The 27,514-nt window shown below is 41.5% G+C and overlaps 1 protein-coding gene across 1 annotated transcript in view; it reads right to left on the bottom strand.

The window, feature by feature from the left end:
• The window catches only part of LOC122798817, a 3,666,270-nt gene that overhangs the window by 1,541,984 nt on the left and 2,096,772 nt on the right, over positions 1-27,514 (bottom strand). The window contains exon 14 of the mRNA XM_044067940.1: positions 6,752-6,949. Coding sequence (XP_043923875.1) covers positions 6,752-6,949 — 198 coding nt within the window. The remainder of the gene's footprint in view (positions 1-6,751; positions 6,950-27,514) is intronic.

Below are 27,514 nucleotides of genomic sequence, written 5' to 3'. Positions count from 1 at the left end.
TGTTTATGTACCAAACCACTGACATATTGTCTGACTGAACTGCAATTGTTCCTAGTGAAAGAGAGTCCTGAAGGACTTGCAATGCCAAGTGTGCAAATGGGTCTAATGTTCCTGACATGTGCCTTGGACCATACTCCCCAGATAATGCCCCTCCCCACCCTATCTGGGAGGTGTCCATGGTCACTGTTGCCAGAGGTTGTTATGGAATGAAGGGTCAGCTTAATGTGACATGATTGGAAAGGAGCCATCATCTTAGATCCTTCTTGCATGACTCTGTAATTCTGATCAGGTGAGATATGGGAAGTTCTTGTAAGGACCACTGAGAACAAAAGGAGCCCCTGAAGAATTCTCATGTGTATCCTGGCTAAAGGGACTAGGGTTATTGTTTCTGCCAAGGTTCCTAGGACTTTTACTTTTGTGTTTGGCAGGAGATCGGTAATTTCTTGTCTGAGTACCAAAATTCTTTCTGCAGGCAACTTTGCTATTGTAAAGACGGTGCCTAGTTCTGCTCCTACAAAGGTAATATGCTGACATGGAAACAAGGCAGATTTTTCTGAATTTATTGTTATTCCTAATCGAGAACAGATTTGTAAAGTGGTGTCTCTTGACTGTTGTAGTAGATGCTTGGTGGTGGCAGTCAGGAGCCAGTCGTCTAGGTCAGGAAACACTCAGAATCCTAGCCATCTCAAGTGAGCTGTGACTACTGCCATGCATTTGGTGAACATTCTGGGGGCTGTAGTGAGACCAAAGGGCAGAGCTCGGAATTGGTATTGACTGGCTCCCAGCCGGAAGCATAAGTGACTCCTAGATGGCCTGTCCATTTTTACGTGGTAGTACGCATCCTGGACGTCTATCGGGCGCATCCATTTGTCTTTCCCTAAAAAGGGAAGAAATGACTGCAGTATCAGCATCCAGAACTTGGACTTTTTTACAAATTCATTTAGTTTGCTGAGATCCAATATGAGTCTTAAGTCCCCTGTTCTTTTTGGCACTAAAAAGAATCGCTAGTAAGTTCTGAATCCTATTTGGTCTGCAGGGACTTCTTGGATGGCTCTTTTGTCTAGCAACTTTTGAATCTCTACAGGTGCTTGTTCCCTTTGACTGGATGGAATGTCTGGAATAAATCTGATTTTTGGAATGGAAAGGCAAAAGGGAATGGAATAACCTCTAGATATTATACTTTGTACCCACTTGTCTCTTGTGATATCTTGCCAGGCTTCTGGGTACAAAGATAACCGCCCCCCCGACTGCCTCAAGAGTTTAGCAGATGAGTCCACTTTCAGGAGCACTGGTAGGGTTGGCTGCGAAAGTCATCATGGTCACCCTGGTTTTGCAGACCCCCTCTGCCTCGTGGATGTCTACCATTACTACTCCCCCCTCTGCCCCTGGGGAAGGATTCACCTCGTGCATCCTGAAAACCCCCCTGAGATTTTTTGAACCACATTTTACCACCCTTCTGACCCTTAGGATAAGGTCTGGAAGGCATGGAAAAACATACTCCAACTGCAGAGAGAGTTTTTCCTTCCTGCCCACATCTGGTGAGTGTGTCTTTGATTTTGGGTCCAAAGAGTGATAAACCATCAAAAGGGGCATTGGCAAAGGTAGACTTGAAAGGTTTCACAAAGTTACACAAGTGAATCCAGAAGTGTCTCCTCAGGGAAACTCCTGAATCCCCTGCTCTACTCGCTCCATCCGCTGCATAGGAAATCAGTCTCATGGAGGAGTTGACTATAAAATTTAAGGTGGATAGCTGAGAGGTCATCATGTCCTAGACCCCTGCAGCTAGTGAACCTTGAAGAGTATCTCCTAAGTCCTTCAGGAGATCTCTTTGAAGCCTAGTGAAGTGTGTTAGGTAGTTCAGCAATCTAAGAGCAAAGGTCGCTGATGATGAGAAAACACATTTCCCATATCTGTCCATCGTTCAAGACTCCTTGTTCGGTGGACAGACAGATGAGGACATTTCAGAGTTCCTTCTTGGTGGCTGCTGCCACTACCATAGCATCTATATGAACACCTTTCATAAGAAGTTCCTTATCCATTGGTGGTGTTATAGGTTCATAGGTTGGTACTAGGCTATCAGCCCTAGGGCCTATACAAGCCTAGCCATAACAATTCCCTGGCTATTTCTTCCTACACTATTTACTTCCCTGGGCCCCTGTCTAGCAGAGCGACTGACTTGATCCCCGGGGTGAATTTCCTTTCTCCCACCCAATCATCAGAGGCACTCTGCTTGACATGTATGGGCAGTCTATTCCAGAGTCTGGGGAGTCTCTGGGTCAGAAACCTATCCCTCCAGAATGTTTTGTTTATTGTAATGACAAGATTTAGATCCCTGGAGAGTGTGGCTCTGAGGGATTGGGATTTCTTTAAGTGTAGCATGTCCAACAGCTCTGGGTTTGACATGGCCTTGTATGTTAAGCAGAGATTGCCTCGGAGTAGACGATATGCAACAGAGTATAGCTGGAGTTTTTTAAGGTTGTCCGCATCAGGCAACTGCTGTAGGCCTGATTCTTTTAGTGAGGTATTTCTGCGGCCTTTCCAGTTGTTGCAGATGCCTTGAGAGGTACATACCAAATGGGGCGTTGTATTCTATAATGGGTCTAATGAGGGATGAGTACTTTGGGACAATGACCTCCTTTATTCTGGATGAAAAGCCCTTAGTGATGAGGTGTGTCCCATAATGGGATTTCCTGACTGTTGTGGCGATGTGGTTATTTAAGGTGAGACCACTATCCACCTCTGTCCCTAAGTCTCATCACACTTTCGGTGTTTAGTGTACTGCCACCTATGTGATAATTCACTGGTACATGTTTTTTCCCAAAGGGAATAACTATACATTTCTTGGCATTCAGCTTGAGCCCATGGCTCTGGCACCAAGCATCTGTTTCTGTAAGGCCCTTTTGTAGAGTATCCACATCATATGGGGATTCAATAATGGCTCCCAGTTTGCAGTCATCTGCGAACTTTGTTAGCCGGAGTCCCTTAGTGTTGGCCTGTACTATAAATTTATATATGTATTATAAATTTATTTGGCCTCCAAGGGACTGGTTCCATTGTGTCTGGTGACTCCTATGCCTTTTGACTAACTAGTTCCATTACTTCATCAAAAGGTGGAGATACTCAAAAGGCTGAAGGTTAAGATCCAAAGGCCTTCAGGTACACCAACTCCTCATCAGAAGGATTGATGGGCTTCCAGCCACTTCTCTGTTTTAGGATTTCTAAGATATCCACAAAGGAGATATCTTGGGTAACCGTGGGGACCCTTCTGACTCCTCAAGGTCAGTGTTGGAGGTGATTGACTCATTTGGTGAGTCCAGATACTTCCTCTTGCATGTTCTCTTTCGAGGAGCCTCCTCAGAAGGATATTCTGGGGAGGTCTCGGAAGAGTGTGGTTCATCAATGGGTCGGAGCAGAAAATAATTTTGCCAGCACCGGCGACTTCAGAAGTCTGCACACCACCCTATCCACATCATCTGATGGGCTTCTAGAGGACTTTGAGGAAAGGGTAGGTGAGCGAGATCTCTGCAAAATGGGAGATGCAAAGAAGGGGAGAGTGGCAGTAATTCAGCGGACCAGCTCTGAATGTCAGTCTCTCTCGGCTCTGAAAGATGTGGTGCCGAAGGACTTGGCTTGTCGAATTTCAAAGATTCTCTCGGTTCCAAAACCTATGGAGCCGAAGAGCTTGATTTTCCTGAAGTAGAAATGTTTGGTGTCTTTTCTGGTGGTTCTGAATGACCAGATGAGGAAGAAGAAGGTCTTTTGCAAGGTTTGTCACATTTGGAAGAAGGAGACTTGGACTTACTGGAGGCACTCTGACTTTCCAAAGATTCGGAGAATGAAGTTTGCAGTAGTCCTCTTAACGATCAGCTTATTTTTTCTCTCTAGTAATACCCTTGCACTAAAAGAATGGCAGAATGTACAGAATTCCTGTAAATGAATGGCCCCTAAGCAGTATACACAAATGTTATGGCCATCAGTCAATGACATCTTCTGAGAATACTTTTGACACTTTTTGAAGCCAGACGGCTTTGTTTCCTTCTCTCTAGTTTCCTTAGACATTATGAGTATAAGAAGCACAAACTATACTATTATACTACTGTAACAGCACATGTAATATAACTAGCAGCTCAAACAGCACTCTCAAGAACTATGTAAATACAAACTCACAGCACACACTAATCTAAATATATATAACAATTTCAGAAAAAAAAATAATTAAAAATAAAGTAATTAGAAAGAGAAAGTTTAGCTCTGCCCTCTAACCATGGGCGCTTGGCCCTCTAACTTAAATGGGCCAAGCACAGCTAATCAGAATGAAAATTAATTATAAAATGGGGAATAACGCACACTAGAAATACAACAGTTTGCCCACTAACAATCTCTTAAATAAAGAAGGAATTATACATATAATGGATAACTTTCCAACGGGATAGGAAATTAGTCCTGCGAATAAAGACGACAGCCAAACAGAACAGCAATAATGGCTAAATATGTTAAGAATAACCACATGCTACACCAAAAGTGTAAAAATATCAAATACTAGTTATATCTAACTAAATGAGCAAAAACAACTTGAAAAATATATAACATTTTCCAAACTTAGCCACAGCCAAGATGAAGAGCCTCCGATCTTGTTAAGCTTTAAACGAGATCTGGGGAATTACACCACTGCATGATGGGATAGGTATTCAGCCACAAGCCAAGTGAAAGACTTCAAGCTATAGTATGCGGCCGAGTTGGAGCCGAGGATTGGCATCTGAACCCAACCAGTAAGAATGAAGACAAGATAAGACAACATAACATCTTAACTCTACTTATAACAAGGTAGCTAGATTCTCTGCCCAACATACTTATAAAAAACACCACTGTATCTCACTTAAATACTTAAACTGGATGGAACTTCCTAACGTGTTTCTTCTCTCTCAGCTCCAGATTATACACTCTATACTATACCAACCTTACTATTGTCCTAACATATCCTCCCTTATATCCTACTATTCTCCAACTAGATCACTCCGCAGCTCAGACCAAGAACTATTACTTATCTATGAACTATTACTTATCTATAAACTTAGGACTAATAATGGACACAATCTATACAGCTACCAACCTACCATTGCTTGGAACAAGCTTCCACTACAAATTAATTTACTAAATCAACCAAAAAAATTCAAAGCAGCCACCAAAGAACACTTAAAAACTCTCTGGTCCTGCCTCTGTACTCGCCCACCATAAAAAGCCTCCCCATCCTTAAACAGTTTCACTATAGACCACAAACCTTAACAATTATCTTTTTCACTCTAGCAGCATCTTATTACTTCTCCTATTTCTCTTTCAAGCCATGAATTCATTTTAGCCTCAGCTTTAAATTCTTCTCCTCTTACATATGTCTACTAAACCATTACCATAAAAAGCAAATGCTCATATTGTATTAATACTTTAAGACTAGATTGTATGACTGTCTTATCCCATGCCTGCTTTTAGTGTTTGACTTGTAAATACTGTTTTTTTTCCTTGATATTAATGTTGGTAATTCCTGTCAATAATTTGACTCCTCCTTTTTGGAATACTTTTTTTCTGTTAATTTTACCTATTGTATTGATAATGTTTTTTGGAGCTTTTCTCCCCAGACCTCTGCTGAAAAAGGACTATTTCAACTCAGTCAGACATATTCCCGGTCAACAAATGTAAAATAAAATAAATTACAGAAAAAAGGGGTAAACCTCCTAGGTAATGTACTGTGCACTGAGGAAGAAGGAACATAAGAATGAAGGTTAATGAGCTTTTGCAGTTTAAAGGGTGGAACCTCTCAGTTTAAGCTTCTAGTACTCACTTATATAAACAAATGGAAGGAGACTAGGAGGAGTTTCCAAAGACAGTTTATAGTAAAGGCAGTCAACTCAAGGCTGGCTAGGTGGGAACTCTGTATTCTGGATCTATGGAATACAAGAGAAAGGTAAAAGTATTGAAACAGTTTGCAGACTTTTTTACTGAAAACAGCAATGAATGAGGAGAGGAAGATAATCTGGTAGTCATATTAACGTAAGATGGGGAGAGCAACAGAGACATAGGCTTAAAGTTACCACAACACTGGAGGGGGTGCAAAGAATTCAGCCACATTTGATTAAAGAACATAATGCACTTAAAGTAAAATGCTTCAAAAATTGTTTTAGTAAGACAGAGATTGCAACACATGATGTAGAGATACTCAGAAAGAACTTTTCATTTTCAGGTTTAAACTGTGTTCACAGCACCACTATGAATTTTCAGTCAGAATGAGTCCTAAGGACAAAAGGAAACAATAGGCTGTGCTATAATAAACAGTAATTAAAATGAATCTAAGCAGCAAAAACACCAGCCAGCAAATTAGATCTGTAACAAGCAAGAGGTTTTCAGACAATGAAAATCAGCATCAAATAACTTACTCTCACAAAAGCTAAGTACTATAAATCTGGCAGGCCCAAAACCTGGCTGAACAAAATGATTTAGCTAAAGAATAAGGCATCTACATAAAAATGCTTAAAAACATATCTAACAGCAGAAATATTAGAACAAAACAAGTGCAGTATAGTTCATTTCTTTCCTGATGTAGAGAATCAGAAAGAAATGTTCACTTTCAGATTTAAAATATATCTATCCACAGCACCACTATGCATACTGGTTTAGAACTTGCCACAAAAGACCCAAAACTTTTTATATTTTTTGCATAGATTACACCAAAGTGTAAGCAGGAAGGAATGAGAGAACTTACCAATGATCCCCAGCTCGTGGCAGTTTGCTCACAGGCTTTGATTGCCTCCTTTATTCCATCAAGACTAATCTTGACTAAAAACGAGAATCGCTTCTTAATATTTCTACTGCATTCAGTCACTACTTTCTGCATCATTTCTCTCACACTTGACAGACATGATTCCACAGGTTCTCTGATCTGTTCATGAAAGTCTTTATCCTTTTTAGGAGATGAAGAAATGTATAAATATTACAACACTGGTACAAAGCACCACATATGCCAATAAATGTAGTAATGTGTATGCACAGCTGCTTGAGAGAAGGAATATATAAATATATATATATATATATATATATATATATATATATATATATATATATATATATATACACATTATGTTATAGATTAAGTCCACAATAGTGTAGCTAATGCAATTACTGTCACACAGATTCATAAATATTCCAAGACCACTGAGTCCTATGATCATTCACACTTTGCAAGTATACTCCCTCAGGTCACACCTCCTTTCCACAGGAGGGCAATAAAAGTCAATCCCAGAGTAAATTTGTGGATACTCATCCACTCATCTAGTTTATGTTTTGAGGAAGATAATGAGTTGTACTGCTTAACATGCAGGGGAAGTTTATTTCAGATATCTGGGCAGTGATCTGTTATATGCCTGTCTTTCCACCATGCTTTATGTGTTTTATTTTCTTTTTTAAAAACAAGAAACATCTTTATTAAATTAGCACTTATGACATAGACAATCATGCATTTATTTAAATGAAAACAAACTACATTGACACAGTCTTAGCTGTAAACATTTTACATCACAAACCATGCTGACACAATTCCATTTGCAAACATTATACATCACTTATACTCTACCCAATCATTGTTAGTCAAACATTACATAGCTCATCCAAATCCTACCTACTTTTAAACCTCATTCCTCTCCTGTATGTATTGTTCCCACAATTCCCATTTTTTCCTATGTAATTTGCTCCTACCCTTTTCTAAAGATGCCAATTCCAGTTGTTTTATCCCTGTCACTATATTCAATACTTCTACTACAGTTGGTTTAGACTTTGGCTTCCATTTTCTAGTAACTGCTTTTTTGGCATCCACCATAATTGGACTCAGCAAGTCCCTACTATATATACACAAATCCGATTCTGTATCATAGCCCAGAAAAATAATTTCCCTAGTTACACTAATCTGCTCACACACTATCTCTGAATGAATAGTCTGCATAAAGTCTGCCAACTCTTTACTATTCCTTGAAAATATGTTCCCAATTACCTCTTTCCTCAACATAATGCCTCCAACATTTGGTCTACTTGATGAAAAATTCTCTGTAATCTACTTGAGGTATAAAAATATCTATGTAAACATTTCCAAGCAAAATCCTAAATCTTCTAGATTTTGTTGCATATTTGGGAGACATACATATATCCCCCCATTGTTTCTTTGTGAATTGTTTATCCAGTCTCCCTTCCCAAGCCTTTCTAACCTCTTCTGATTGATTCTTATGGTTATCATGCAATATTTTATATGCTATACTAATTTTTTTCTTTTTTAATGGCAACTTCTGTTCTAAAGTCTACTAAAAACTCTACCAGTGCTAGCCATTTGCTCTTTGCCTATACCCTGATATTAATCATTGATAGGGAATGCAATCTCTAACCTTCAGTCCAAATACATTCTTGGTGTCTTCCCATTCTATTACCTTTCCTTCTCTAGTTATTTGCTCCCAGTACCTTTGTTTCCTTGCCAGTTTTCTCCAATAAATTTCATCTCCCTCTTACACATTTTCTGTATCCCTAATTTCAGTTACCCCTATTAGCAGAATCTCCTTTCTCCACTCCCGTGTTGGCTTAGTTCTTAGAATACTTTCTGCTACTTTATAAGTATGATATTCTGTATGATTTTTCTTATTCTCCTTAAAGGTTTGCATCCAAAATCCCAGTCTCTCCTTGTTTCTTGAGCTTCCCCATTTCATCATCCGCCCTTTCCACTTTGAATTATAGGTTTTTGCTTGTGCTATGTATAGGAGCCTTCAAATCAGGTAATCTCAATCCGTCTTGTTCTATTGGAAAAATCATCTTACCCCATTTGACTCTTTCCATCTTCACCTCCCAGATGAAGTCCTTCAGCTCTTTATTAATTGCTATCCATAACTTCTCCTTTGGTAGATAAAATATGCCTGACCTGTGCATAACACTAAACAGACTAAAAGCATTTTAACTTCTTATAACATACTATCCATATCCATATTACAGAGCTTCCATTTTCTCAGTTTTTGTATTTTTTTTTAGTCTCTTCCCACATAGCTTTAGCTGCCACACCAGAATCATTTTTAATCCACACTCCTAAAGCATCTATATTACGCGATCGAAGAGATTTTCTTTGAATGCGTAATATTCAAACCCAAAATATCGAAAGCGAATGGCCACGTCTGCAAATTTTACCCAAGGGAAAAAATTCACAGGGCCGCAAACAAACACAAGCTTCACAATCCTAATCAAGTGGGGGGCTTCACCCCCACCCCCCGATGTGGGGGCTGTGTCACCCCACATACCTCCCTAACTAAATATATCAACTCTGAGATCACTTAACACTGGTGAAAAGGGCAAACCACGAGAATGGCCAACTGAATTTTTTCCCTTGGAAACAATTTGTGGACATGGCCATTCATGGTTTAGTGTTTTCGATGTTTAGGGTTTGAATATTACATGTTCAAAGAAAAGTCTCTTCGATCGCATAATATAGAACCCTCCTAAATACTACATTTTATCATGTTCTCATAAATGTGGATATTGCTGAACCAATTTGTGTGTGAATACATAATTTACCACTATTGCCTTTGTTTTAGCTTCCTTAAGTTTGTATCCCAAAAAGATTTGAAACTGTCTCAAAATGTAATATCCTTTTCTGGTTGCCTGGCTCCTCTGTTTAAGCAGAAATTATCAGAGAGGGGCCCACCCACTTTAATTTTTGCCTCCGATCCCTCATATATCCTCCTAATCAACCTTGTAATTTTATCAGGGAAAGCAAACACTTCCATTGCCCTGCTCATAAATTCCCAGCTTACTCCGTCAAATGCTTTTTTCTGCATCAAGAACCACCAACAATAGTGGTATTTTCTTATATTCTGCTTCACTCTGGATCATCAGTGTTCTATTAATGTTGTCAAATGTTTGCTTCCCCTCCACCACATCTATCAGTATTGGCATTACTTTTGCCAGTCTTTTAACCATTACAGACAAAAACACTTGACAAGCATGCTTTAGTATTGAAATGGGCGTGTATGAAGCTGGGTCTAATGGATCTTTACCCTCTTTACATATTACAGCTACCACAACTTTCTTCCAGAATTTTGGTACTTGTTCTCCTCTTAAAATATTGTTAAATAAAAACTTCCAGAGCTTTATCAGTTTTTGCCTCCTAGCTTACAAGCTTCCAAAGGAATATCATATATTCAGGGTGACTTCCCTGCAGATTGCATATACATCACCATTTTTATCTCATCTCCTCCTTTCTTGTTACTGTTAGTAATTGAGCCTCGTCTACCTCTAACCCTGGCATATTTAATTCTTCCATAAACACTTCCATTTGTACCTTTACTTGAGTTCCATATTTATTTCTAATACCTCTACAGGATCTCTTGTTATCTTCCTTGTTATAGGCTCCGTAAGCTTGGTGACAGCCCTTTCTACTTTCTGTTGCCTGAGTCATTGTGCTAACAGTTTTTGTGCTGTACAGTTATTATTGAAAACAGTTGCTAAACAGCACTCTTTCTAAACTCATGCATATCATCAAGGTAATCCCTTATTTTCTGTTTAGCTTTCTGCAATTGCTGGTCTTGCTCTGTGAGATTCCCCTTATTCTGCAATACTTTAACATTTGTCGGCCCCTCTAAATAATTTTTGTTACTTCTTAAACATAGCTCCCTTTCATTTATTTCCAGCTTATTTTTAAACTTCACTTTAATTTTATCCCACTCCCTAGCTATATTTTCAGAAGAAATTTCTATCTTGTCTAATAGCTCCTGAATAATTTTCACTATACATTCCTTAAAGTCCTCTCTTCAACAGATAGGTGAGAAAGTACCAATGCCTCATTTTTATTTCATTACCCTGTGTTTTTATTTTAGTTATTATTGGCGCATGATCTGAAATAATTACTGGGTACATATCAAGACCTTCAATGAAATGCGCATGTTGCTGTGAAATGTAAATTCTGTCTAGCTTAGCCCAGTGTTTGTATCTTGGGGAATAATATGTAAATTTACTCTGAACTCCGAGTACTGAATTCACATCTTCCATGCCAAAAGTTTCCATAAACTTCTTCAAAGGTTTACCCCTCTTTGTTATACTTTCCCTTCTGGGCCCCCCAGACACATCTTCACTGTTGCAAATCAAATTCCATTCCCCACCTATAAGTAATCCTATAATTTTCTTAAGCTCCATTATAGAAGTTTTAGGTGGAATACAAATACATGCCAGTGGAATTTTCCTCCCTTACCAGTGGCCACTTAGTACTACAAATCTACAATTATTATCTTTTTCATCCTGTTCTGTAATGATTGGAGCAGCTCTTGCAATTAATATAAGTACTCCTATTTTCCTTTGTCCCAGGTAGTCCGCTGAATAACCATCCTGAAAACCTTTCTTTATCAAATCCACATGCTCAGTTCTTCCCAAGTGTGTTTCCTGTAGCATAGCTATTTGGACTCTACATTTTTTAATATAGATCACTACTCTTTCTTTTTTTGTATTTATCTGTGAGACCACTGACAGATATTACAGAAAGCATCATTGCATTAAAAAGTTATTATTCCCAGCTTTTATGTATAACAGCATTTTTATTAAATGTCTAGTTCTAGCTTTTTTGCTACATGCATACACTGGCAGTTGAACTTTTATAGAGTTGTTTCTTCTCATATCCATATTAGCATATGTCACATCTTACAAAACTTTTTTTATTGAAAGCCCTCAAAACAAAACACCCCAATACCCCCTAAAACCTACTAACTTAATACTAACACACAAAACTGTGTACATCTTCAAATACTTACGTTTTACCCTCTTAATAGGAACAAATGTTCCAAACTGACAGACACACTCACAGATTTGAGTTAATCTAAAAGACAGGTTATCCATGCTAAGGTGTATAGTGCAGTCTGTGCTTCTAAGTGCTTGCTGTCTCATTGTGTTTTATCTTTATAGCTCTCCCATCTGGGGAAACACCTGAATGCCTTTAGAGAACATTATCTCCTAGCCTATCTTTCATTACCAGATTGTCTCCTTGGAGACATGTGGACCAGATAATAATTACTACTAAGCATACATTTACTTGCTAGAAAAAAAAAATTACACTATTCAGTATTCTTATAATTCTTTTCTCTTAAAACTTGTTACTAGATCAAGCTAAGTTCCTTAATCCAGTTATTCCCCCAAGCAGGAATAAAAAAAGCATATTACATTTCTTTTGTTATGCCCTTTTAATGAGACTTTTTTTACATTGCAGTGCCTGCATTTCTTAAAACTAAACAAGGAGAAAGACAGAAGAACAGAGAAACAAAAAAAGAAAAAAAACAGCAACACCTGTTTACAATAGTATCCCAATTGCACTTAAAATAAATGAGAAAACTTTACTTTATAGCATATAAAGAAAATCGTGCACTATAAAAATAGTAGTATAAAGAAAAAAATGTTTAATTTACAGTTAACTTTCTCCTTCCTCTTCCCTCCCCTAGTATTTTTCAGAACATTAATGACATGAAGCAGGGAATATACTTTAGAGTCTCCCACAAGTCCAACAATGTCCCCAAAAGTTGAATATTTCCAGATTTTCATGTTCTGTCACATTTCACAAATATAATTATAGCTTTGTAATCCCATATTTTTCATTTTCCAAGTTACTGGTTTTATTTCTGCTCCGCTCCATCTCCCAAATCCTGCCTCATTTACAACGTACTCTTGATTCTTCTAGTCAACTCTTGTGCTCCCTTCCTTCTCTCCAGCATCTTCTGTTGAAACATTTATTTATTTATTTATTTACTTGTTTAACATTTGTTTGCAGGGAAAGTCTGACTTGAAACGAGTTAATTTTCAGCAGAGGCCTGGGGAGAAATGCTCCAGACACGTCTTTGTAACATGGGAGGAAACCGGAGCACCTGGAGGAATCCCACGAAAATGCGGGCAGGACATGCACACTCCACATGGAAGGCACCCCAGCAGAGAATCAAACGGGAGAATGTCTTGTGGTGAGGTGACAAAGCAAACCGCTGCACCACTGCAGTGTGCATTATTGGAAAAGGTTTCACTCGCACAGTCTTTCTGTGGTCTTTATTACCAGAAGAACAAGAAGCAGAATCTTTCTGTTTCACAGCTCACCTTTTGTTGGACAAGCTTTTGTATTTCCCCTTAGCATGTACTTCATCAAAGAATGATTTTGTCCCTCCAGGGAAAAAAATGCTGAAGATAGCTGGGTACAGTAGTTTCAGTCTCATGCCTGCTTCTAAACATTTCCTGAATAGTGGAATAAATTTACTTCTCTTCTGCCTGGTGTACAATGAGTAGTCATTCTCCACAAACTCTGTTGTCCCCTACTTTTGGTACTTTGTCCTTCTGCTACAGTTTTGTCAGAATCAACTCCTTCTGCTGTTAGGACTGCATCTTTACTATTAAAGGTCTAGGTTGCTTTCTCATAGACAGGTTTGGAGCATACACAAAATGTGCCCTTTCAATTAACAGCTCCTGCTGTGGAATACCAGTCCAGTTGTATTTTTTTTTTTGTGCTTTCATAAAGTTAATACAGTCTGCTCCTTCCAGCTTCTCTGGTACAGCTGAAAATCTTAGGTTTTCCCTACTTGCTATGTCCTCCAATTGTAATATTTTTTGAAACATCTCCTCTTGAACAGTCTAATATTCAGCCAGCCTTTTCTTCATTTCAGTCTCTGATTTCTGCAGTTTTATCAACTCATCTGAATATCTCTGACACCCATGCTCTGGCCCAGCAATCAAGGAGCCTCCATCCTCACCACTAGCACCAGTGAGGGGCGTGCACATTTGGAAGGCTAACAAGTACACACACAGTAAAGTACAAGTTCCCTTAAGAGCACACAGAGATCACAATCAGTCTGGGGCTGGTTTCTCCCTTTCTCTCCAGATTCCCAATAAGACTCCCCACTGGCACAGCTAAAGGGTACAGATCTCAGCCTAGTGGTCAAACCAAAAACTCCAGCCCCCTCTCAGTCCAACCAGTGCTTCGTGTACCTGCCCAAGTAGCTGACACACACTTTGAGATATGAGTTATATACAAACCCACAGACACTCCTGGCAAAGGATGGCACAGGTTCTCCAGCTATGCCCTCTTCTCTCCAGACTATAAGGTAGAAATTGCTGCTACCAACCACTACTATCAGCTACTAATAAGGCCCTTCCTAAAGGATGTCCAATTTTACTGTGCAGTATTATCATCATCCAATTGGTAAGTGTGATGAACAGCAAGGCTATTGGAGTGGCTTTTTACAGTATCACTAAATACATGCCAGTACTCTAGAGCTTAACTTATCTCTACACAAAACAGCCACAGTTGGAAGGTTTAAAAATATTTAATAAAAAATAAAAACACAAGACAATACTTATTACTTCAACACAATGACATTACAGAGTTCAGCAATCAAAGGAAACTTTAAAACAATATTGCAGAATAGTTTGACATAAATATAGAAAACAGCTAGTCTAATCTTACTATTTCTGTCTATCTCATAGAGAAATCACTGTTCTAAATACTACTTCCATGCAGAGCAAGCAAGTGCTGGTTAGTGGATGTTCTTACTAGATCCCAGACAAGATACAGAATGTTCAGTCTTTCTCTCTGACAAAGTCTTAAATTGATAATACACATTACTGCTGAGTCATTTCACATTACATCATTTTTATCACTTCTCCTTTACTTCCCAGGCTAACAAACTCAAAATTTACATTTCTTTATAAGCTGCACATGGCCATGAAGCCACATCAATAAAAGACACTTTTACATGTAAAATCTAGTAATTATCTCTGTCTTAAATAATAGAAAGAATTTCCAGAACAGACATCCTATCTCCGAGTTGGAGATCAAACAGTGATAAAATGCTTTACTTATCGGCTTTCCTCCAGCAGGGTGCACTGTGGTTACATTTTTGAGGCTCAGAACAAATACAATTTTCTTAAATTTGTTACACAAGCCTGTGGATCATAGTAATATTTACAAGAACATAGAATTATTTACAAAATTCTATCTAGCTAGGCTGGCAGCCTTCACATATCTCCCCCCAAGGAGAACTCAAACTAGTTTTTCAAGTGACCCTTGAGAAACATTGCTTAAGAGGGTTGGGTCTGTGTGGGTATAGCTTACCCCACTCCCTGTCTTGAAAACCCATCTGTGTTGGCATTGCTAATGACACAGCGGTGTTGCACTGACATATCATATGCTTGCAACTCCAGGCTCCATCTTAACAACTTGGCATTTTTCTGGCTGGCTCAATGTAACCATGTTAGGGGATTGTGATCTGTAACTACAGTGAATTTCCTTTCATACAGATAAGGCCGAAGTTTCTGCAGTGCCCACACTATGGCTAGACATTCCTTTTCTACAGCTGCATAGTATTCCTCCCTGGGTTGAGGCCCATGACTGAGATACACCACTGGGTGCTCTTTTCCCTCTGAAGAAATCTGGCTAAGTACAGCCCCCACTCCATGATTCAAAACATCCACCTGCACAACAAATTATTTGCTGTAATCTGGACTGGCTAACACAGGGGGTCCTCCCAAAGCTTCTTTAAGCTTTTGGAATGCCTGCTCAAACGCTGGGGTCCACACTACCTTAACTGGCCTGCTTTTCCTTGTCAGGTCTGTGAGTGGAGCAGCTATGGTACTATAACTGGGGACGAACTTTCTGTAGTGGCCTGCTGTCCCTAAGAATGCCCTTAACTGTTTTTTGGTAATAGATGCAAGCCATGCCTGAATGGCTTCTACTTTGGCTGGTTCTGGCCTGATCTTACCACTCCCCACTCTGTCCCAGGTAGGAGACCTCTGCCATACCCACCTGACATTTGCTGGGCTTAATAGTCAACCCTGCCCTCTGTAGTCTGCCCAGCACCTACCTGACATGCTGAAGGTGCTCTTGCCAGGAATGGCTGTAGATGGCAATATCATCTAGGTAAGCAAGGGCAAACCCTCCTGCTCCTGTGAGGATAACATCTACCAGCCTCTGGAAAGTCACTGGGGCATTTTTCATCCCAAAAGGCATCTTTGTGAACTCATACAAGCCAAAAGGAGTCACCAAGGCTGACCTCTCTCTAGCACTGGGAGTCAAGGGCACCTGCCAATAACCCTTGGTAAGATCAATGGTCGTAAGATACTTAGCCCCACCTAGCTGCTCTAGGGCTTCATCTGTCCTAGGCATGGGATAAGCATCTGACTCTGCATGACTATTTAATTTCCTGTAGTCCACAAAGAACCTGGTGCTGCTATCTTCTTTAGCACCAGCACCACTGGGGAGGCTCAGAGACTGTTGGACTCTTGAATTACCCCATAGTCACAACATTTTCTGTATCTCCTCCCTCAGAGTCTGTTTGACTCTCTCAGGCACCCTTTAAGGGGCCTGTCTAATAGGCCTTTAAGGTCCTGTATCCACCTAGTGCTGCAGCAGGTGGATGCACTATGGTTTCCCAGTCAACATTTCCCTAAACTCCTGTAACACTGCTCAGATTTCTCATACCTGAGTAGGAGATAGCTGCTGGGACATTGCTACCCCTTCCACTGAGGTGTCAGCCTGAGCCTCACTGAGGACATCAGTTACCAAATCTCCCTCAGATTCCTCCTGCAGTCCACTGCAAATACTCAGCACAAGGGCCTCCCTAGGATGGTAAGGTTTCATCATGTTAACATAGGTTCATAGGTAGGTACTAGGCTATCTGCCCAAAAGCATTTATAAGCCTAGCCAAAATGTGTTGGCTTCCGTTGCCCCCTTAGATTAGTTCCCTTTGCCTCTGTCCTTCTCCCCCTGCCTCCTGCCTATCAGGTCTACTATGGAGTTAACATCACTGACTTTCCTTACTACCTTGTAGGGTCCCTCCCAGGCTACCTGCAGCTTGTTGTGTCTCACAGGAATGAGAACCATTACCTGCTGCCCTACAGCATAACCTCTCTAGCTTGAACATTCCTGTCAAACCAGACCTTCTTCTGCTGTTGGGTTTCTGCCAGGTTCTCCTGGGCCAAGCACACAAGTTCCATTAGCCTTGTCCTGAGGTTTAGGATATATGCCACAACATACTCCTTGTGGGACTTACACTCACCCCACAGTACTTCCACAGTCAAGCCAGCAGGACTGACATGAAATTGGCACCTCTGTCAGTCAGTATTTCTTCTGGGAAACCTACCCTGCTGAAAATCTCTAATAAAGCATTTGCCACCTTTTCCGCTTCAATGGAGGACTAAGCTACTGCCTCAAGGTATCTTGTAGCATAATCTACTACCACTAGGATATACGTTCTTCTGTGGAACTTGGGGTACTCAGAGGCCCCACACTATCCATAGCCACCCTGTGAAATGGCTCCTCAATCACAGGCAAAGCCATCAAAGGAGCTTTCACCTTGTCTCCTGCCTTGCCTACCTTTTGGCACTGCTCACAGATCCTACAGTACCCTGTTACATCTCAGGAAATTCCAGGCCAATACAAGTCCTGCATAATACGTCTCTTTGTACATTTTATGCCCATATGACCTGCAAAGTGAATATCATGGGCTATAGCTAGAAGTGCAAAATGGTAGGCTCTAGGCAATACCAAATGCTGTATCCTCTCAGCTTCTAGCCTTCCCTTAGGGGTATACTCTCTATACAGTAACCCTTTGTCCCAGTATACAGAATCCCCCTTCCCTTGAGTATCAGGTGCCTCACTAGCTACCTGCCTCAGGCCTTGTAATGTATAGTCTGAGAGCTGAGCCAGTCTCAACTCTCTCTTTGTAACCCTTCCCAGCTTCCCCTCCACAGGAAGTCTGGTATCCTCTGACAGCAGTGCCTCACTGTCAGCCCAGGTACTACTACTCACCTATGCCCTTGCAGTCACTCTATCCAAGGGTCCATCAGTACCCACAAGCAGCTGTGGCTCACCTTCAGTCTCACTGCTACAGTGTAGCTCCCTCCCTGAAGTAACCACCTCACCAGTCCTGGCTGCAAGCATGCATTCTGACTGGGTCTCCCCAAGGCTACCAGACCCACATGCTTGTCTCCAAGCCTGATTGCATATAACTGCATGATCATATGGTACTGCCTCATACAAATCCTTCCCTATCAGGTCATCTGCAGCATGGTAGTTTGGTACCCCTGTTGTCTCAAGACAACCTATTATTGGCATTTTGTCAGTCCCACTTTCTGGCTCCCTCACCTTTTGTTCCCCACCTTGCCTCCATGGACATCTATATGCCACATGGCCCAACTGGATGCATTCAAAACATTTAACCCTAGATCCTGGACACATACGTGGACTAGTGGCTTGCCCTACTACCGGCAGATTCTGTTGGGGCAGTCTAGGCTGCCCACCATGGGTTCCCTTAGACCCATGAGCAGTACTGGGTGTCCCTTTCCTATGCAGTGATGTCTTTCTTGCTAGGTATAGGTCTACCTTCTTCCCCAATTCATCTACAGTAGCACATTGTCCATCAGCTAACCAGATCTTCATGTCCTCAGGCAAAGTGCTAAGGGCTTGTTCCATCACCAAAAGGTCTGCCAGCCCTTCAAACGTGGTGACCTGACATCCTCTCACCCACTTATGAAAATAAGTGCTCAGTTCAGCAACATATTCACACACACTTTCAACTGCCTTACGTCTATGCTCACAAAACTTTTTCCTATAAGCTTCAGGTATTAGCTTAAGAAATTCTAGCAAACAATCCTTAACAGCAGTATAACTTAAAAAAATCACAATCAGATAGTTTAGACAACACTGTTACATCTTTACCATGAAGTAGGGACGTCAGGAACTATACTCAGAGTTTTTGGTCAACATTATACTGTTTACATACCCTCTCAATCATATGAATGAAACTATCAAAATTATCCCCCTCTGTAAATTGTGGAAGACATTTGCTGACCTTTTGTGCTTCTGGGGTCTGGTTACTCCCTTCCCCATTACCTCCATGACTCTGGGAAAAAGTCAGCATCTCCTTTTCATGTTGCCTCTGCCGCTCCTTCTCCTCAGCTTCTATTTCCAAACACCTGGCCTTCAACTCAAGTCTCTTTAGCGCCTGATGGATTTTTAAGTCCCTTGCAGAAAGGTTGAGCTGTCTATTCTCTGAGTGCTGTACATCTCCATAGCCAGTCTGATCGTCCTCATGATTGCTATTTTCTGATGCAGCTGGGACCACAGCTGCAATCATGCCTGCTTTAGTCAGGTTTCCATGCACCAGTCCTTTAGCCTGGCACATCTCAGCCAACTGGCTCTTTGTCAGCTTGACATATTCCTCTGCTGACATGCTTGCCTGCTCTCCCTGACTAACTAAGCTAACAAAAGAAATAAAACAATTGTGATCTGAACTCTGAATGTTCACTGCGTGGCTGATTTAGAGTACAAAAACACCTTCAGTGATAACTGTACACAAGCTGCAGGAATTCAGTTTCCACACCACTACAAACCAATTAGTATGTGATGTGGCTAACTCACTACAATCAAACAATTAATATTTGATGTGGCTATCCCACCACTGCCAAACAATTAATATGTGACACCCATACATTGGCCCAGTAATCAAGGAGCCTCAATCCTCACCACTAGCACCAGTGAGGGGCGTGCACATTGGAAAGGATAACAAGTACACACAAAGTAAAGTACAATTTCCCTTAAAAGCATACAGAGGTCACAGTCAGTCTGGGGCTGGTTTCTCCCTTTCTCTCCAGATCCCCAATAAGGCTCCTCACTGGCACAGCTATAGGGTACAGATCTCAGCCTAGTGGTCAAGCCAAAACCTCCAGCACCCTCTCTGTTCAACCAGTGCTTTGTGCTCTTGCTCAAGTAGCTGACACACACACTTTGAAATATGAGTTATATACAAATCCACAGACACTCCTGGGGAAGACTGGCACAGGTTCTCCAGCTATGCCCCCTTCTCAACTTTACAAAATTTACATTACTTTGTAAGCTGCACCTGGCCTGGAAGCCACAGCAATAAAAGACATTTTTACATGTAAAATCTAGTAATTATCTCTGCCTTAAACAATAGAAAGAATTTCCAGTCCAGACATCCTGTGTCTGAGCTGGAGATCAGTCATAAAATGCTTTACGTATCAGCTTTCCTCCAGCAGGGTGCACTGTGGTTAAATTTTTGAAGCTCAGAACATACAGAGTTTTTTTACATTTGTTACACAAGCCTGTGGATCATATTAATATTTACAAGGACATAGAATTATTGACAAAATTCTATCTAGCTAGGATGGCAGCCTTCACAATCCGTTTTAAAGCTTCTGTTGTCTACAATACTACAACAGTGAGGAAATCATTCTATGTTGCGCAACTTATAAACAAAGGTATGGCATCTAAGTTCAATGAAGTCATTGTTCCACTGTATTCAGCATTCATCAGACCTGTCACTGAGTACAATGCCCACTTTGGTATGTACCTAACCAGGCATATCCAGCAACTGGAATGTCCACAGAGGTTCTTCACTAAACGAATATAGGGTGCAAATAAAACATCCTATGTAGACTGCCTCAAGGCCCTATCCCTGTATTCTGTCTCCTACAGGCTTTTGAGGGGAGATCTATGCCTGGTGTACAGGGCATTGCCAGACTCCACTCTGATGGGCCTCCTGCATTTCCACAAAATAAACAGCACCAGAATTATATGTTCTTAAGACTTAAACCTTGCTTGTGATATAATAGGACCTGCTGGAGAGACAGGTATGTATCCCAGAGACTACCCCATCTATGGAACAGGCTCCCCATCCATTTGAAGTAGACTTCCCTAACCCAATTCAAGTGCAACTTGGACAATTGGATGGGGAAGAGGAAATTCATCCCTGGTTTGGTACTTATATCTCTAATGACACAGGCAACCTGTAAATGTTTCATCTCTCAGGCCTCTGCTTGTAAATGTTTCATCCCCCAAATCCTTGCTTACACTTATCAAGGGTATCAGAACTTGTCAGAGAGCTGGGATTCATAGCTAGGCTTAAAAGGCCCATGTGGTCACTACCCTAGTAAACACCTATGAATCTATGAGTTGATATACAGTGTCAGTGTTTTGTTTATTTTAACTAGGTCTGTGTGCAGTTGTCTTTCCTCTATGTTACTGGAAGTCATGTCTGGAGCTTACACTGCTTTTTGCTGAAAAGTTAGTGTTTTTCCCAGTCAGTGTTTTTTTCCTCACCTTTTGTAACTGATTTCCTTCAGGTCCTATGTATTTCTTTTTTCCTGGCATCCAGACAGTGCACTTACTACTGAAATTTACCCAGAAACACAAAAGTCCACTGGCCTTTTCTGCTGAGTTTCTGTTTTCACACTGAGAGCCAGAATTAAGCTGATACTCAATGTGTAGCCATCTTGGAAGTCTCATGCTTTATTTATCTGCTGGTGAAGATTAAGGTTCCTGGTTCTAGTCTTGGTGGAAACATGGAACTTGTGGAGAAACAGGCATTTATAATTAGGTCTCTAATGTTGCTGTAAGCAAGTCAGACAACTCCTCTTACATGTCTATAAGACGCTGAACACAAGAGATAGAGCTTTCAGCCTCTCTTGCTAGCACAGAGACTTTAGTCTTTTGATATTCTGAGTTCAAACCCTTTGGAGTCTAACTATTTGATATGTTTAGTAAGATACATTCCAAAAGGGGGACTATACTCAAAAACTAGCCTGATCAATGCTGAGTATAAGGTAGTGATTACCTCTTTAGACCATGATGACAGGAGCCTAGCCTCCTGCTCACACCCCACAAAACTCCCTTAGCAACCTACTCTTATTCTCCTTTATAGGTTCATAGGTTCATATTAGGCTATCTGCCCTAGGGCATTTATAAGCCTAGCCAGAGTGTGTTTGGCTTTCGCCACCCATTTTAAATTAATTTTGCTATGCCCTTTTTCGAGTTTAGTATACTGTGCCTCTGTCTAACAGTGACACAGAAGTGATACCCGGGGAAAACCTACAATCTCCCATCCACTCATCAAGATTCCTCTTGAAGAGAGTCAATGAGGGACTCTGGAATAAAATCCCAGTCCAGGTTAGGCAGAGTGAAGGGAGCCTCTGGGTTATGAATCTGTCCCTCCAGCATGTCCTATTTATTTCAGTGCTGAGGTTCAAGTCTCTCGAGCGCGTAGCTCGATGGGATTTGGATTTTCTGAGGTGCAGCATGTCCATTCATTCCGGGTTGGACATGGCTTTATATGTCAGGCACAGATCGCCTCTGAGCAGGCGGTATGCCACTGAGTACAGCTGGAGTTTCTTTAACCGGGCAGCATATGGCATCTGTTTGAGCCCTTTGATCCTCTTGGTGAGGTACTTTTGGGGTCTTTCAAGTTGCTGCAGGTGTCTGGTAAGGTACATCCCAAAAGGGGCATTGTACTCAATTATGGGCCTGATGAGGGATGAGTAAAGAGGCACGATGACCTCCCCTGATCTAGATGTGAATCCCTTCATGATTAGGTGGGCTATATAAAATGTTTTTCTAACCACTTTGGCCACGTGGTTGTCAAATGAGAGATTGCTATCAACTTGGGTCCCCAGGTCCCTAATTACTTCTTCTGTACTTAATGGATTACCACCTATGTGGTAATTTGTGGGCACTTTGTTTTTGCCAAAGGGGATGACTATACACTTTTTGGCGTTTAGCTTGAGGCCATGGCTCTGGCACCAGTTGTCTGTTTCCATGAGGCCCTTTTGGAGGATGCTTGTGTCAGCTGGAGAGTCGATTATGGCGCCCAGTTTGCAGTCATCTGTGAACTTGGTCAGCCACAGTCCTTCCGTGTTGGCCTGTACCTCCGAGAAATATATACCGAACAAGAGAGGTCCCAGGACTGAGCCTTGTGGGATGCCACTTGTAACTGGTTTGGAGTCTGACATGGCTCCAGCAATTCTAACCATGTGGGTTCTGTCCTTGAGCCAGTTTGCAACCCATCTAGTGACATAGGAGTTTATATTTAAGCTGGTGAGCTTATCTATAATGCCCGAGTGGGGTATTGTATCGAAGGCTTTTGCGAGGTCCAGGTAGGCTGTGTGGACCACCTTCCCCTCATCAATGGCCTTGGTGACTGTTTCAAAGAAATCAATGAGGTTTAAGAGGCAGGATCTGCCCTTAACAAAGCCAAACTGGGTAGGATCCAGTGTCTGTAGGTCCCCAATATCTTTATATATGAGGTCCATGATGATCCTTTCCATAGCTTTGCAGACCAAGCTAGTCAGGCTTATGGGGCAATAGTTTCCAGGATCCGTTGAGGCACCACTTTTGTGGAGAGGGACCACTGTTGCTGTACGCCACTCTTTGGGTACATATCCTGCAGTAAGGCTGAGATTGAACAGTAGTTTTATGTTTGGGTTTAGCTCTTCTTGGAGTTCATGTAAAATGCAGCCCGGGACACCGTCTGGTCCCATTGATGCTGTGTTTTTTGCTTTGGAGAGGGCAGCTCTTACCTGAGCATCTGAGATGTCAGGGGGGCAGCACCCTGCTGGGATAGATATTTGCCCTTTGGGTGGGGAGTGGAGGGGAGAAGTTTGCGCTGAACCTGTCAGCTAGGATGTTGGCAATGTCTGTGGGTTCGGTGTATTTTTTGTCATTTTTGACTAATTCTGAGCATATCTGGGAATTCCCACCCAGGTTCCTAACATAATTAAAGAAAGCCTTGTGATTATCCTTAGTGTCCTGTGCAATTTTTCTCTCGAAGCTGGCCTTAGACAATTTTATGAATGCCTGTAGTTTTTTGCTAATACTGATCAGAGATGCCTTCCCTTTTTGGGATTTTGCTCTATCATGTAGTAGCTTCCTCCTTCTGTTGTATAGTTTGTTTATGGCTGGGGTCCACCAGACAGGATGTCTGCCTTTGGAGGATTGGGTCTTGGTTTTATTTGGGATTGCATGATCCATGCATTCCTGAAGGTGTTCATAGAGTGCGTTTATAAAGGATTCTGCGGTCTGGGCCATATTTTCCACAGGCCCAGGGGCTTTGAAGGATTCCACCTCGGTTTTGAGGAGTGTGAAATTTGCATTAGAGCAGTTTTTCACTGTGGTTTTCTGGGCAGGGGTTGGGGTCGGGATGTGAATATCCAGTGAGATTAGTTTATGGTCTGATCTTACCAGTGAGGGATACACTTCTGGTCTGGAGCATAGAGACCCCATGTTGGCAATGATCAGGTCCAGTATGTTTTCCCCACTTGTGGGAGTGGTAAAAAGTTGTTCCATAGCATTTGAGTTTATAAATTCTAGGAACCTTTGGGCTAGGATTTTGGAGCTAGAGTAATGCTCCTAGTCTATGTTTGGGTAGTTGGAGTCACCCAATATAATGGTGTTTGGAGAGACCTTCATATTTTGCAGTGTTCTCCGGAAGGCTGAGTGGGGTTCCTGGGTTTGGGAGGGTGGTCTGTAGTAGGCTATAAACTGGAAGGCAGTTTTACCCACTGTTAGTTGCATGTGGATAGTCTCTGATGCTTCGTGCTGTGCCACCAACCTGGAGGCGTGGGTATCTTTAACGAATATTGATACTCCCCCTTCTTTTGTGGTTCGGTACAAGTTTTGGGGCCGAAAAGCATAGTATGAGGTATAACCTGGTAATGCTGGGCTGCTATCGGGAGCCTTGAACCAGGTTTCTGTTACTGCATAGATATCGATGTTCTCCATGCTAAGGAGAGTTTCGAGTGCATGCATCTTGAGGTTTAAACTTCTGGCATTGAGTAGCATTACTCTTAGTTTCTTATCTCTTGTGATACCTAGGGAGGTGGGTTTGTCTTTTGAGCCTTGCCTAAAAAAGGCACTATGGGGGTAGCAAGAGCCTTTGCCAATATCTGAAAGCCCAGGGGTGACAGGTGCAAGCCGTCCCTAGTGAAGCATCGTGGCTTGTCGAGCATGTCATCCCAGGCTGACAGGTATTGGATCCCCTTTGAATGACACCAATACTTAAGCTAATTGTTGAAATTGATCATCTTGTCTTCATATTGTGGCATCATGTTTGGTGAGGGTAAGATGCTACTCAAGGTCAGGGTCATACCGGCCTGGGCCACATGCTCAGAGAGCTCCTCTATGTCTCTTTTCATGTAGTCCAGGGTGGTACGTCTCAGGTCATTCACACCAGCATGGACAATGACTGAGTCATATTTGTACTTGCCTTGGAGTGACCTGAGTGCTTGTGTTATGTGGCGGATCCTAGCGCTGGACAGGCAGCTCACCGCGACCTTCTCCTTGTTCAGCTTGGTGAGTGGGACGTCAGTGTGCCTGACGATACAGTCACCTATTACAAGTGTATCAGGTGTGTTGTTTAGCCTTAAGGGCTGTGACTGTTCGGCACTATGGCTTTGTGAGCTATGTGTTGCACGTGTTTTGTTTTGGGGTAGCGGTTGCTTGGGTGTCTGCTTTGGAGGTCTCTGCTGCTTAGGCAGATTTTTATTTAGAGCCTCAGTATGTTTTGTGTGTTTATGTGTTTGGTTTGCTGTCGTGGTAGGTCTATGTGAGACTGGAATTGTAGTGAGTGTGGTTTCCTTCTCCTCCTGACTGGTTACGCCAGTACTGAGTTGAGAGAGCTTAGCCTCCAGTTTGGCTATATGGTTGCATCTCTCACATGAGTTGGAATTTGTTGGGAGGAGGAGAGGGTTGTCTGTGTACATGAGGCAGTTGTAACATTGCCTCAAGATTTCCAGATTCACCAGCTGGACCGGAGTGGAGATTGATAACTGACCTTTGGACATGCTAGAATAGTATTGGGAATTCCTTTATAATTGGAAAAAAAAGGGCCAATGGGGAACAAGGTACTCAAGGGGAGTTTGTGAGGGTGTAGTGCTTTTAATTTTTTAGTGCTGACTTATATAATTGCTTTAGTGAGCAAGTGCCAGGTAACTTAAATGCAATGTGTTACACGTAACTTAAATGCAAAAACGACAAACAGTAACTTTCTTTCAAGTGAAACAAGGAAATAAGTACAGTAAGCAATGCAGATATCACTAGGGATCCACAGAAGCGCTGAAAAGCCGCGTTTTAGGTGGAATTAGCGTTTCAGGGAAATAACAAGCAAACAAACAACAAGCATACAAACAAAGCTAGATTCCGCAGGCCTGGATCTAGTCTATGCTACAGTAAACAAGGTGTACCAATTTCAGTAAGAAACAGTTCAAATATGCAGGAACTATAAGCCTTTAACCAGAAATTCCCAGCTCAGAAGGGCAGAGTCCAGCCTCTCCTCCCACAAGAGTGCAGACCACAAACCTTCTTAATGTAGAATAACTGGCCTGAAGCCCAAGTGCTTAAACCAGAACTAATATTCTTTTAGAATAACAGACACTGAGCCCTCAATCAGCAGTTCCCAACTTAGAAGGATGTAAGCTAGCTGTCCTGCCACCACAGTGCAGGCCACAAACCTTCCTAATGTAAAACAACTGGTCTGAAGCCCAAGTGCTTAATCCAAAAGGCTTACAATGATGAATACACTTTAATCAAGTTACTACCAAGCAGTAATAAATACAGTTTAATACTTCAAAGAATGCCTGGATTAGTGCTCAAGTTATACAACCAAAGCTAGATTCAGCAGGCCTGGATCTAGTCTACGCTACAGCAAACAAGGTGTACCACTTTCAGTAAGAAGCAGTTCAAATATGCAGGCACTATAAGCCTTTAACCAGAAATTCCCAGCTCAGAAGGGCAGAGTCCAGTCTCTCCTCCCACAAGAGTGCAGACCACAAACCCTTTTAATGTAAAATAATTGGCCTGAAGCCCAAGTGCTTAAACCAGAATTAATACACTTTTAGAATAACAGACACTGAGCCCTCAATCAGCAGTTCCCAACTTAGAAGGATGTAAGCTACCTGTTCTGCCACTACAGTGCAGACCACAAACCTTCTTAATGTAAAACAACTGGTCTGAAGCCCAAGTGCTTAAACTAAAAGGCTTAGAATGAGTTACACCAAGCAGTAATAAATACAACTGAGTAATTTTAAGTTGACGCAAAAGCAAAATAAAGTAGGAAGAAACACAAATACAGTAAAAGCAGATACATTTTTTTTTTGAGTGGGCAAATGAGATGGGCCCAGGAGTTACAGGACAGAAACAAGTGCAAATGCAGGCCTTCAAATCAGAAAGTTGAGAGAAATGGAAGACCACCCAAATGGCCAATAACTACAAATTCTGGGCCAGAACCACTCCTTATGTGGTAGACAGGTTACCTAATGCTTACCACTCCCACTGATAAGCTAGAAGGCTTCCCTCCAACACAGAAAGGCTTGGGGGGCTCAGAAGCTTACAAACAGTCCTGGATACAGCAAATCTGTATTTGGAACACTAATTACAGGAAAGGTAGGAAACAGGCTTACAATTTTTTTTTTTTTTTTTTTAGAAAAGTAGCAAAAACAGTAGTAAAAACAATTCACATGCAGTGCAAGCTGGCACACTTGAGTATGTAACAATATTAGTCCACACACAGTTTGAAAAAATGTAATTAAATTAAAAAGGACTAAAAACAAATGCAGAAAGGGTTTATTAGGTAGAATGCGGTAAAGAGATGGGACTGGGGGAGTGTCCTAGATCAAATCTACAGTGGGGCAGGCACTGCAA

This window comes from Protopterus annectens, chromosome 3.part1 (genome assembly GCF_019279795.1).
Source record: "Protopterus annectens isolate FY-2018-M chromosome 3.part1, PAN1.0, whole genome shotgun sequence".
In the NCBI taxonomy this organism is placed as follows: domain Eukaryota; kingdom Metazoa; phylum Chordata; order Ceratodontiformes; family Protopteridae; genus Protopterus; species Protopterus annectens.
The sequence above is the reverse complement of the archived record's forward strand: the minus strand, read 5'-3'. Positions and strand labels throughout refer to the sequence as shown.